This window comes from Bufo gargarizans, chromosome 11 (assembly GCF_014858855.1).
Source record: "Bufo gargarizans isolate SCDJY-AF-19 chromosome 11, ASM1485885v1, whole genome shotgun sequence".
Taxonomy (NCBI): domain Eukaryota; kingdom Metazoa; phylum Chordata; class Amphibia; order Anura; family Bufonidae; genus Bufo; species Bufo gargarizans.
This window is the reverse complement of record NC_058090.1, coordinates 5390148-5403530: the sequence shown is the minus strand read 5'-3', so window position 1 is coordinate 5403530 and position 13383 is coordinate 5390148. Positions and strand designations below refer to the sequence as shown.

Genomic DNA, 13383 nt, shown 5'->3' with positions numbered 1-13383 from the left:
ATGAATGCACACATGGCAATAGTCCTGATTTCAGTGTGACGGTCCCACAAACTGGCAGTCTGTGTTTATAAGGGTCCATGGTGTTCCCACCCTGTCCATACAGTATAAAAAGAATCCAGCACTATGAGTCCCACAAACTAGAGAGCAATAGGGCAGGTTAATACAAATGTGCAGGACCCGGTCACAGAGTAATTATTATATATCTGTAATTATAAGCCTTTTCTTCTTCCTCACTAAAGACACATCAGGAGCATCAATGGCGATCACGCTGCGCGATGAAACTATTCAGTTACTTAAACTGGATGGAGCCGACACATTTCTTGCTGAGATTTGTAGGTATCCTGTGGCTTTAGCGTTAATTCACCTCCATCTTGTTAGGGTGTCTGCACATTTGATATCCATTTGCACTTTTTATTACTTTTGCTGTTGATATAACATTTAAAGAGAAACTAGAATAAGATTTCTTCCCCTGAAAATCCATAGATCTTCCTGCACCAATGATGTCAAAAATCTGATTACCTCCAATGAGGTGGCTGTTGCATTACAATGAGCAGTGGGGCCCCCAGGTGTTACCATAAGAGTCACAGGCTTCGCTGCTCACAATAAACTTATATGCCCGGTGCTTTAAATAAAGCAGTGCACCAAAATGTAATGGAAAAGCAAGGGGGAAGGAGTAACGGAGTAAGAGCGAGGCGTTCTCAGGTATTGTGTTGGAAATTTTGAACTGGCTGAACACCGCGGGTCCGGCTGCAAAAACCCTCAGCGATGTAGTATTACAGGCAATACATAGACTGGACAGGTCAACCAAGGCAAGGGCTACAACTCCTTATTTCTAGTTAATAGAGGGGGTAGCAAACAGAGCCCCCCTTTAGGCATAGGAAAAAATGTGGCCTTTGTGAGCCAGCCCTTTTAAATAGGGTTGTCCAGCAGGGCAAACATTTTTTGTAAAGGTGTTAGAGCAGATTGAAAAAATAAAAGAATTGATATTTCCCCTGTAGTGGCATGCACACGTATGTAGCCAGTGTAAGCCATGAAGGTGCAGCCAGTGTGTGTTCCACCGATTCCTGGAAGTCGGATTCATACTGAACACACATTGAGGATATTCCATTAATGTAAAATCCCCAAAAAGCCCCTCTAGATCTATGTTATGATGAACATACACCTTCAATAACCATCACAGGGAACTTGCAATGGAACATTTGGATCACCATGGGGGTTGCCCATTGCAATCTATATGTTCCACCTTGGAGCGCTCACAGAATCCAATCAATAAAATAGACGCTTACTCTCCAGGCTGGAATCTGCCCTGTCGGCTTGTTCTTCCGACTGATACAGTATGTACCACCTTGGAACACTTTTAGAGGTTCAGCCCTTCATTAGAAAACATGCTTCTGGGGTGGGATCGCAGTGGTTTCCTTTCCTTTTTCTTTGGTGACATTCTGGTTTGGCTACACATCTAAATGTAAGGTTATCCACTTATTTTCCGTCTCCTGAAGAAGTATTTTTTTTTTATATCCCCGAAAATAATTATCCACAACAAAGAAATCTGGATTTTCCATCTTTTCGACAGTTGTGGGACTCCCCATGAAGGAGATATTGGTGTGAGAGGTGTGGCGAAATGTTTTGAGCTTCTTTTGTTTTCTTCCCCTCTCGAGTGCATTTAGTAATCTAAATGTGGTCAGATTGCACCCCAATAAATGCTTGTGTTCCTTGGCTCTGGCGTCTCGAGGGATCATATGTTTTCAGAGAGATGAGGCCCATTGTTGGTCTTCTCTGATGTAAACTTTGACCCTAATTACCGAGTGCCATAAAGTCCCATCGGATTTATCTGCAGCACCAACTGGCCCTGCTTTTCCGGTGGGAATCCTCATACTGCTGCTAATTTTCTTACTCCATTCCCTTGGCACCGCTTTGGGGTTTCACTTACTCTTTTTTCCTTTATTTTATATTTCTGCTACATTTCCCTGATATACATACACATTAGATGGTTGATCAGCCTTGCCGAAATTGGTGGGCCTGGCCAACATTAGCCTAAAGTGCATAGGGCTCCTTAAGAGTAGGTGTACATGACAGATTTTCCATGTGGACTGTGATGCATATTTTATGCAGAAATGTATGTAAAATTTGCTCAAAATCATTCTCCCATTGTCTTTAATTGGGAAATTGATTTCTCTGCCTGGGTCACAGGAATAATTATGAGCCTTCACATCCACTACAGTTGTTTAATGCAACTCTGCAGTAGAAATCGAGGGGTCAGTCTGCTGCAGATCCCAACAGTGGAACATACAAAATCCAGCCAGATGTACATACCCTAACACATTTCAACATTGGCTCTGGAGCAACCCTTTCAACCATAGAATCCAACAGGTGAATTTTTCCTATTCTAAGTGCAAATCTGCAACAGAAATCCGAGGATCAGTCCAAGGGTCAGTCCAGGGGTTGATCCAGGGGTCAGTCCAAGGTTTAGTCCAGGTCAGTCCAAGGTTCAACCTGTTGTCGAATCCATGGCAGAATTTTCCAACACAAAAATCTGCCATGTGTACCCCCTAATACACTGCGACTTTCCACTTGGCTCTGGAGCAAACTTGTCCTACAATAACACTCAACAGGAGAAACTTTCCTCATCTCTAATAAAAAAAATCACTGGTAAGTCATCCTGATACCTCCATGGCTGGATCCGTACATTGCGACCATTCCAAGACAATAGCAGCATTCAGATATTATTGACCTGAATGTTAGAACTTAATCTTTTTAATGCCGCTGCCTCCTATATGATGATGGCTGTGCAGAACAGCACAGAACACGTCCACACAAAGGACTCGCCGTCAGATTATACAATCGCTTAAGGTCGCAATCTTTCCAATACAATACCGCAGAATCTTAGCCCGGAGAATTGCATATTTCTCTGCTGCAGTATTTAAGCTAAAGCTGCTGAAATGAACATGTTAATGATTCAAGTGAAAGAGACGGCCGCCTTCCAAGGAATGAATAACTTCTCCTCGATATCTTAGCTTAGTGAAGACAACTACTCACAAGAAACCATACAGAAGCGATTTCAATGCACTGTAATTTACGTGCAACGACCACAATGTTCATCACTGGAGGAAATTATAACAGGGTCATTATAATTGGGTTTCCTGATGAGGTGCCCCATAACAATGGCATTGTGTAAATATACCATAGAATTCTCCTCTCTTCCAAGACTTAAGTCCATCTTGGTCAACAAAGAGCAACATAGAGGAAATTGGACAACGTGACAAAAATTGGACTCCCTCTCCTGGGGTTTGTTCAAGCCTCCAGACCAACTATAGGAGGACCATTTCTCTTCTTAGAAGTCATAGGTCAGTTCCTTCCTCTTAGTTTGCAAATTTTGAGGTTTCGCTATGGGAAAGGAAGAAAAAGCAAGTCCTTGCTATGGGTCCATTACTACAGGTTTGGGTGCTTTCCAACAATGGCACAGTGTGATTTTAATGACAGGGAAAATTGGTAAAGTAGGAGTTTCTCTTCTAGAACCAGAATGTCAATGACATGTGGCCCCATCTCCTCCAATGAAGTGCAAATATAAAGAACGCTTGATTTCCCCGTTCAACCTCAACTTTGAACTGTTGAGGTTACACTTTGGGAAAGATGTGCCCTTCCTTACCTGTCCTCTTTACTCGACTTGCACCTTTCCTTACCTTTGCTCTTGGATGATCTACAGCAGTGATGGCTAACCTCCGACGCTCCAGCTGTGATGAAAATACAACTCCCAGCATCCTCCATTCATTCTTTTGGAGTTCTGAGAACAGCTAAGCAAGTGTGCATTTTGGGAGTTGGAGCTGGAAGTTAGCCATCACAGACCTACAGAGTAATGGATACGACAAAGCTGGTCATCTTGTGCCTCTCATCTTGGGATTTCTCGAGCCAAGAGGAAAGGTGAAGAAAGACACATTAGTAAGGCCAGCCTCCGCTGGAGCACGCCTTCTTTATGGGGCCATGGCTTTATAGTGCAGATTAGAGATGAGTGAATTTCCTAAAATTCGCTTTGGTCTAATTCTTCTCTCTCTCTCTATTCTGATTCCACGGAATCTAAAAAAAAAATCCAAATTCTAATCAAATTTCAGATCAGATAAAAAAAAAAAATTGTGTGGAATTTCATTTTTTAACTAATCGATTCGCTCATTTCTGATACAGATTTATCGACCCTAGATGGTGCACCAGCTCAGAAAATGTCCCTCGCTATGTGAAAAGATTCCAACGATTACAATGATACTACGTAGAGCATTGCCATAGGGTGTTAGAACCAAAAGAGTGGGAATTTATATTACGTTTTGCACACCATGGCCAGACATAAGAGACATACAACCCAACATGCAGCGCTGCCCCCTACCTTCTACCCCATCTCATGAGGTGCAACCAGTAATAGGACTCCATGAATCTGTCAGTTCTCTTGGTTCTTCTTCTTATAAAATTGCAAAGCTCAGGTTCTGCAAAAGAATGGAGAAGAAAGGTGTTTTCGTGGGCAGATGACTGCTGGGGATTTCAAGAGCCTACATGAACAATAGACCCGCGCTCTATTCAATTATGGATACAATGAAGCCGTACAGTCAGCGACCAATGGGATGCTTATGAATGAAAGAAAAAAATATTCTATGTAAAGATTCATGTACATTGGAGTGACATGAAAGGACTGCTCATCTCCTTGCTCTGTACTAGAAAGGCGCTGTCCATGGTGCTGAAAGGAAGACCAAGCAGCAATGGCCGAGTCACTGCCTAGTTTTCTAATGGCGGCTATAGAGGACTTCTATATAAATTACATTCATGTTCCGCCTCATCATATTGTCCTCAGGACCCCTCTGTATGGAGAGTAAGAGGTCTTCTGGATCCTCTCACAAACTGCGGCTACTTTCTGGGCTGACGTCAGCTGCTTAGATGTAATATTGCATCAGAAGGGAATATGTATAGAGGCTTCAGCTGCAATCCAGAAAGAGTTTGTCTTCTGGAGACAACCACATTGAGCTCATCTCCAGTGACTACAAGAAATCCACCAGAAAGTCGGCAAACATGACTAGTTACTTACCTTATGTTTTTTTTTGTAATTTTATCTATCCCCTCTAGTATGGCACTCACTCTTGAACTTGTTTGTCCGGGAATTAGATGATGTCACCAGTAGCGGATTGTGCAGCCTGTATACGGTATATACAGTACGCAGTGTAAGCTGAACTTTATCCACTCTTGTATTTCAACCCTGTGCAGTCTGTACTAGAACTGAAATATCCATGACACATATCTGACACTGGAGAGAAGTTGCAGTATAAAGCATCCTCTCTCTCTCTTCTATAGACTGGAATGCTATGCTGTTGTCATATTTAGACAATTCAAGGAGAAAGCATGTTAGGTGATGAAAGTCATTATACAAAAAATTACAGGAGATTAAGTGGTAGTCACTATAAAGCAAATATAACTGTTGCAACAGAAAGTATAAACAGAAAAGCTGCTGCAGCCACATGTTAGACATAAAAGAAAAAGAGCTGCTGCAGACACATGTTAGACATAAAAGAAAAAGAGCTGCTGCAGCCCCATGTTAGACATAAAATAAAAAAAGCTGCTGCAGCCACATCTTAGACATGAAAGAAAAAGATCTGCTGCAGCCACATGTAAGATGTACAAGAAAAAGAGCTGCTGCAGCCACATGTAAGATGTACAAGAAAAAGAGCTGCTGCAGCCACATGTAAGATGTACAAGAAAAAGAGCTGCTGCAGACACATGTTAGACATAAAAGAAAAAGAGCTGCTGCAGACACATGTTAGACATAAAAGAAAAAGAGCTGCTGCAGACACATGTTAGACATAAAAGAAAAAGAGCAGCTGCAGCCACATGTTAGATATAAAAGAAAAATAGCTGCTGCAGCCACATGTTAGACATAAAAGAAAAAAAGCTGCTGCAGCCACATGTTAGACACAAAAGAGAAAGAGCTTCTGCAGCCACATGTTAGATATAAAAGAAAAAAAGCAGCTGCAGCCACATGTTAGACACAAAAGAGAAAGAGCTGCTGCAGCCACATGTTAGATATAAAAGAAAAATAGCTGCTGCAGACACAAGTTAGACATAAAAGAAAAAGAGCTGCTGCAGACACATGTTAGACATAAAAGAAAAAGAGCTGCTGCAGACACGTTAGACATAAAAGAAAAATAGCTGCTGCAGCCACATGTTAGACATAAAATAAAAAAAGCTGCTGCTGCCACATCTTAGACATAAAAGAAAAAGAGCTGCTGCAGCCACATGTAAGATGTACAAGAAAAAGAGCTGCTGCAGACACGTTAGACATAAAAGAAAAAGAGCTGTTGCAGACACATGTTAGATATAAAAGAAGAGCTGTTGCAGCCACATGTTAGATATAAAAGAAAAATAGCTGCTGCAGCCACATGTTAGACATAAAAGAGAAAGAGCTGCTGAAGCCACATGTTAGATATAAAAGAAAAAAAGCTGCTGCAGCCACATGTTAGACACAAAAGAGATAGAGCTGCTGCAGCCACATGTTAGATATAAAAGAAAAAGAGATGCTGCAGACTTGTTAGACATAAAAGAAAAATAGCTGCTGCAGACACAAGTTAGACATAAAAGAAAAAGTGCTGCTGCAGACACGTTAGACATAAAAAAAAAGCTGCTGCTGCCACATCTTAGACATAAAAGAAAAAAAGCCGCTACAGCCACATGTAAGATGTACAAGAAAAAGAGCTGCTGCAGCTACAGTATGTTAGACATATATGAAAAAGGTCTGCGGCAGCCACATGTTAAACATGTATGAAAATGAGCTGCTGCCACAACATGTTAGCCCATAGAAGAAGAGCTGCTGAAGCCACATGCTAGACAAGGGGTCAGCAACCTTCGGCACTCCAGCTTCTTTGAAACTGCAACTCCCAGCGTGCAAACATGGTTGGCTGTTCTTCTAACTCCCACAGAAGTGATTGAAGCATTCTGAGAGTTGTGGTTTCTGAACTGCTTTAGTGCCGGAGCTTCCTGATCCCTGTGTTAGACATATAAGAAAAAGAGCTGCTGCAGTTGCACATTAGACAAATAAGAAAAAAAGCTTTTGCAGCCACATGTTAGACGAGTTCGTATTCAGTTTGTAGTGTGTAATGTAGTTAAGCTATATGTGGGTGTGAAGAATAGATGTCTTAAGAGGTTCCTTGAAGTGCATGGGTGCCGCAGATGAGGCATATCCCCTATAAGAGCCATGTTAGCTTGGATTGCATAGGTGACTTTGTTGCCGCAATGATTTCTGGTTTTTGTTATTTTGCTACATTGCATCAAAAACTACAATAAATTTATAAAAAGATGAATGAAAAATTTCCTGTCGTTCTGCACTAATTTATCTCCATGGTTACAGACTACAAACAAGCCCTGTGTGTAGTCTGATCCTGCAGTCCCATGTTACTCCCTCCATGTATCCTCTAGTTCTTCCTAACGTCCATATCTTCAAGATGAGACCTCACGGGTCTGTTTGTAGCCAATAATGATGGAGACTAAAGATGAGCAAATCAATTGCAAATAAATCAAATTCGACCCAATTTTCCAAAACTGTTTGGTGATTTGATTTGGACGGATATCGGAAATTGACATGAGCCATTTTTCAGATCTGAAGACAGGAACGTTAGAGAAGGAGGATCATCTCACCCGGGTGATGAGTGTGTTTTCGCACTGGCAGGAATTTGCTGCCAAAAAGCGACAATTTTTCGTACTGTTTGTTTTATGTAAAAAATCCTACAGTGCAGTTTGGGTTTAAAGAGGCTGTTTGTTACCACCAGACACCATGCGTTCACCCATAGCCATATATGCTGCTTTCACTTTAAGATTACAGATTTTTGGCTGTAAAGAGCGTGAAATTAGCTGCGTATAGTTATAGGAGACCCCAGGACGCCACACAGGACTTTTCAGGGCAACAGCAGCAGTTTTGATTCTTGTCAAATTTATTCAGACTCGTATTGAACCGCATGATGATACAGAGCGGTTGAGTTAATTCTCTTCTTTCTCTTCATTTTCAGCATCTCCGTCCATTAAACTCCTGGTAGAAGATCCCATTGTTGTCAATCCGGGCGAAACGATAACGTTAGTGTGTGTCACGACAGGTGGAGAACCAGCGCCAACATTGACTTGGGTTAGATCGGTTGGAAATCTTCCAGAAAAGGTTGTGCTAAATAGTGGAACGCTAACCATACCATCCATCAGCTCTGAAGATGCCGGGACCTACAGCTGTGTCGCCAATAACAATGTCGGCAATCCTGCCAAAAAGTCCACGAGTATAATAGTAAGAGGTAAGAACTCCTAGTATCTGATCATCTGGATGACCTTCAGCAGTTAGCTAACAGGACTAGGTCATGGTCAACCTACTGTGTGCCAGGCAGGGAGTCCATGCTGGCAGTGGTTGGACATATCACCCTTCCTAATGGGTGGTGTGGACCTTCTCAGAACTTTCCTTCTCTTCAAGTAAAGCAATGCTAGTACTACAAGTGGGATGGTTAACATCTCATCAATGGTTCCTTATTTCCCAAGAGGGTTTAGAAAAATTATCCTAAATATGGAATATTAAGACACAATGAGGATGGAGTAATGCTCTGTTCATTGACCTACAGAAAAATGTTGTGGGCATGCTCCTATGCAGAGGTCACTGTTCAGGGACAGGGTGGAGGTAAGCTGTGACCATTACCTATTGACATCTGTGGGAGAGTGTTGTGGGTAGCAGACGTGAATTGTGAATATCACTTAAAGACTTCTATGGGATTTAGTGTGAGCTCTGCAGATGTCATTGTGCAGTCAGGGGGAGAAGATGAGCTGTGAACATCACCTATAGCAGGGATGGCCAACCTGAAGCTCTCCAGCTGTTGCAAAACTACAACTCCCAGCATGCCCAGACAGCCTACAGCAGGGCATGGTGGGAATTGTAGCTTTACAACAGCTCGAGAGCCGCAGGTTGGCCAGCCCCGACCTATAGTGCATTGTGGATACTATGTTATTTATATATAGGTGTTACCCCTCGTTGTATTCCTGTCTGTGAAGATAATTATATATAACCGATTGAAGGAGTAAGGTAAATAAGGTATAGTTTAATTTAAGAAAAATATACTACAATAGTACAAAAATACTAAATTTTATTAAGAAAATCAGAAAAGACACATGATCAGCACTGGTCACAAATAAGACAATACATACAGGTTACAATACATGTGAAGATAATTAGATGACTGGTGAAAAGTGATCTCTACAGCACAGGAAGTGTCAGACTACTATAAGGTTCAGTAGTCAGAGTGAAAACTGCAAGACTTAAGGATATTTTATATAGACCATGACATGAAAACTGTTAAAAATATATTTACATAAAAACTGATTTAAAGAATAATTCATTTTTCTGTTGACACATTCCCTGTAATACTGATGTAGAGGGGCTTTTGATTCTCCCCTCAAGGGCCAAGTGCATTAACTGTTCACTTTGCAAGTTTAATCCCCAATGTGAATGTTTATCCTTTGGTGGATTACAACAGGGTTAATACCTTAATTACGTGCTAAAGCAAATTTGTAGTATACCTAATATCGTGTGTATGCGGCAGATTCTACATAGGGAAGTCCATCAGGTGCCTCATAGTGATGAGCGGCAGGGGTCATATTCGAATTCGTGACATTTTGCGAATATTTTGTAGAATACGCGTCGAATATTCGTTATATTCTACATTTTTTTTTTTTTACTCGGAAATCGGCAAGGTAATGATCGCGTAATATGCGAACATTATGTGATCAATACAGGCGTGGGTCAAAAATGAATATATAGCACTATAGAACATTTTTTTTTCCATCTGAAGTCATGATTCCTCATGAATCATGGGTTCAGATGGAAAAAATGACGAATATTCGATATAACGAATATATAGCACTATATTCTAAATATTCACAAATTCTCGAAGTGGCGATATTCGAGATAAAAATTTGCTTTTCGAATATTCGTGCTCAACACTAGTGCCTCAATGAAAGATATAGAGAACATATAAATTCACTCAGTACAGGTAAGGGGTGCCCGCCTTTGATCGATCATGTAAACTCTGAACAAGGAGGGAACAGTAGATTTGCTGGAATTGACATTGTATCGAGTTCCCCACAAGGGGGAGACACCGCAAACTTCTGAGAAAAGAAGGGAAGTGGATCCTGCGCTCATGCGCAATAGGCCCCCTGGGATTAAATGAAAAAATGTATTTAAGAGTGTTTCTGTAATATTGTGTATGTTTATTTGGAGCTATTTGTTTTTTATCGTGTGTGTTTTGTAATACTTTTTGAGATGCCGACTTTGATGTAGCATCACATGTGTGCACCGCTTTGCAACGCCGGTTGTGACGTCACGTGCGTGTAACGCATGTGGGAGCCGGCACATAAAAGATGACGCACTTGCATCGACGTGTCAGTGGCCCGAGGAAGCGCTTAGACGCGAAACGGCTGTTGCCATCTTTTGTGACTGTATTGTATGTTTGTCCACCCCAAGCCGCCCGCTGATGTATTCAAGGTTGGAGATAACAAGAGTAGATTGCACCGTTGGTGAGTGCCGCCTGCTTATTCTCTATCACCCAAGTGCTCTTTTGCCTGTGCACCCCTTACAGCTCTGCCCCAGGCTCGCTATGAGATGCATATGAGCAATAAGTTAATTATCCTTGGGATTCTTCGTTGAAGGTGAATGCTCCTGTAGATTTTCACAGACTTCCTCTATGTGACTGCGGCAAATCCCGATGTGTTTGCATTTCTGAATATTTACCGAGGTGCAAACCACAATCACGGCGGTACACGGCCGCAACGCACGCCTCATTATGCAGTGCAACGCGTAACTGGCTGGACAATAAAGGCTTGGCGCCGAGCTCGGAAGATCTGATCCTGAGAAACTGCTCTGGAAACTCTGATAATTTATTTATTGTAGAATTTCTTCATTGGTAAAATGGTTTCATAATAATCCTAGATGAGCTGAATAATATATCTACATCAGCCCCGGGCTGCCGGCATTATTTACTGCCTATGGTGAAAACTGAAATGTTCCCTCAGGAAAGTGCAGGGATGGAGTATAAATCTGCCAAAATACAAAACTTAGGAGATAGATAGATAGGAGATAGAATATAGATAGATAGATAGATAGATAGATAGATAAGAGATAGATAGATAGATAAGAGATAGATAGATATTAATATTAATTCTTCATTTTAACATCTTTTTAAATAAAGTCCTGGTGTCACATCTGTGACAGGTCTCAGAAGGTCTGAAAGATTATCTGCACATTAGTGATCTGACGGCCTCTTTCGGTTTCACTTTGTGTGTTGCTGGTATGTCCACCCCTCCTGTTTAGGCCTCATGCACACGACCGTTGTGTGCATCCGTGGCCGTTGTGCCGTTTTCCGTTTTTTTTCGCGGACCCATTGACTTTCAATGGGTCCGTGGAAAAATCGGAAAATGCACCGTTTTGCAGCCGAGGTCGTGATCCGTGTATCCTGTCCGTCAAAAAAATATGACCTGTCCTAATTTTTTTGACGGACAACGGTTCACGGACCCATTCAAGTCAATGGGTCCGTGAAAGAACACGGATGCACACAAGATTGGCATCCGTGTCCGTGATCCGTGGCCGTAGGTTGCTTTCATACAGACGGATCCGAAGATCCGTCTGCATAAAAGCTTTTTCTGATCTAAGTTTTCACTTCGTGAAAACTCATTTCCGACAGTATATTCTAACACAGAAGCGTTCCCATGGTGATGGGGACGCTTCTAGTTAGAATACACTGCAAACTTGGTACAAGACTGCCCCCTGCTGCCTGGCACCACCCGATCTCTTACAGGGGGATATGATAGCACAATTAACCTCTTCAGGTGCGGCACCTAAAGGGGTTAATTGTACTATCATATTCTCCTGTAAGAGATCAGGGCTGCCAGGCAGCAGGGGGCAGACCCCCCCTCCCCAGTTTGAATATCGTTGGTGGCACAGTGTGCGCCCACCATCGCCCCCCCCTTCCTCCCTCTATAGTTAAAAATCGTTGGTGGCACAGTGTGTGCCCACCATCGCCCCCCCCTTCCTCCCTCTATAGTTAAAAATCGTTGGTGGCACAGTGTGTGCCCACCATCGCCCCCCCCTTCCTCCCTCTATAGTTAAAAATCGTTGGTGGCACAGTGTGCGCCCACCATCGGCCCCCCCTCTCTCTCTATAGTAGTAACAACCATTGGTGGCAGTGTGCGGCCTCCCATCTGCCCCCCCCCCCGATCATTGGTGGCAGCGGAGTTCCGATCGGAGTCCCAGTTTAATCGCTGGGGCTCCGATCGGTAACCATGGCAACCAGGAAGCTACTGCATCCCTGGTTGCCATGGTTACTTAGCAATAGTACAATTGTAGAAGATTCATACTTACCTGCTTGCTGCTGCGATGTCTGTGAACGGCCGGGAGCTCCTCCTACTGGTAAGTGACAGTTCTTTAGCAATGCGCCGCACAGACCTTTCACTTACCAGTAGGTGGAGCTCCCGGCCGGTCACAGACATCGCAGCAGCAAGCAGGTAAGTATGAATCTTCTACAATTGTACTATTGCTAAGTAACCATGGCAACCAGGGATGCAGTAGCTTCCTGGTTGCCATGGTTGCCGATCGGAGCCCCAGCGATTAAACTGGGACTCCGATCGGAACTCCGCTGCCACCACGATGCGGGGGGGGGGGAAATGGGAGGCCGCACACTGCCACCAATGGTTGTTACTACTATAGAGAGAGGGGGGCCGATGGTGGGCACACACTGTGCCACCAACGATTTTTAACTATAGAGGGAGGAAGGGGGGGGGCGATGGTGGGCACACACTGTGCCACCAACGATTTTTAACTATAGAGGGAGGAAGGGGGGGGGCGATGGTGGGCACACACTGTGCCACCAACGATTTTTAACTATAGAGGGAGGAAGGGGGGGCGATGGTGGGCGCACACTGTGCCACCAACGATATTCAAACTGGGGAGGGGGGGGGTCTGCCCCCTGCTGCCTGACAGCCCTGATCTCTTACAGGAGAATATGATAGTACAATTAACCCCTTTAGGTGCCGCACCTGAAGAGGTTAATTGTGCTATCATATACCCCTGTAAGAGATCGGGTGGTGCCAGGCAGCAGGGGGCAGTCTTGTACCAAGTTTGCAGTGTATTCTAACCTGAAGCGTCCCCATCACCATGGGAACGCCTCTGTGTTAGAATATACTGTCGGAAATGAGTTTCACAATGTAGCTCATATCCGACAGTATATTCTAACGTAGAGGCGTTCCCATGGTGATGGGGACGCTTCAAGTTATGTTCGGGTGTCCGCCTGGCCGTGCGGAGGCAAGCGGATCCGTCCAGACTTATAATGTAAGTCAATGGGGACGGAT

General features: G+C 43.2%; 1 protein-coding gene across 2 annotated transcripts in view; it reads left to right on the top strand.

The window, feature by feature from the left end:
* MDGA2 (MAM domain containing glycosylphosphatidylinositol anchor 2) overlaps positions 1 to 13383 on the top strand; it is a 431166-nt gene that overhangs the window by 285789 nt on the left and 131994 nt on the right. For both annotated transcript variants that reach the window (XM_044272149.1, XM_044272148.1), the window contains exon 6: positions 8025 to 8294. In XM_044272149.1, coding sequence (XP_044128084.1) covers positions 8025 to 8294 — 270 coding nt within the window. The remainder of the gene's footprint in view (positions 1 to 8024; positions 8295 to 13383) is intronic.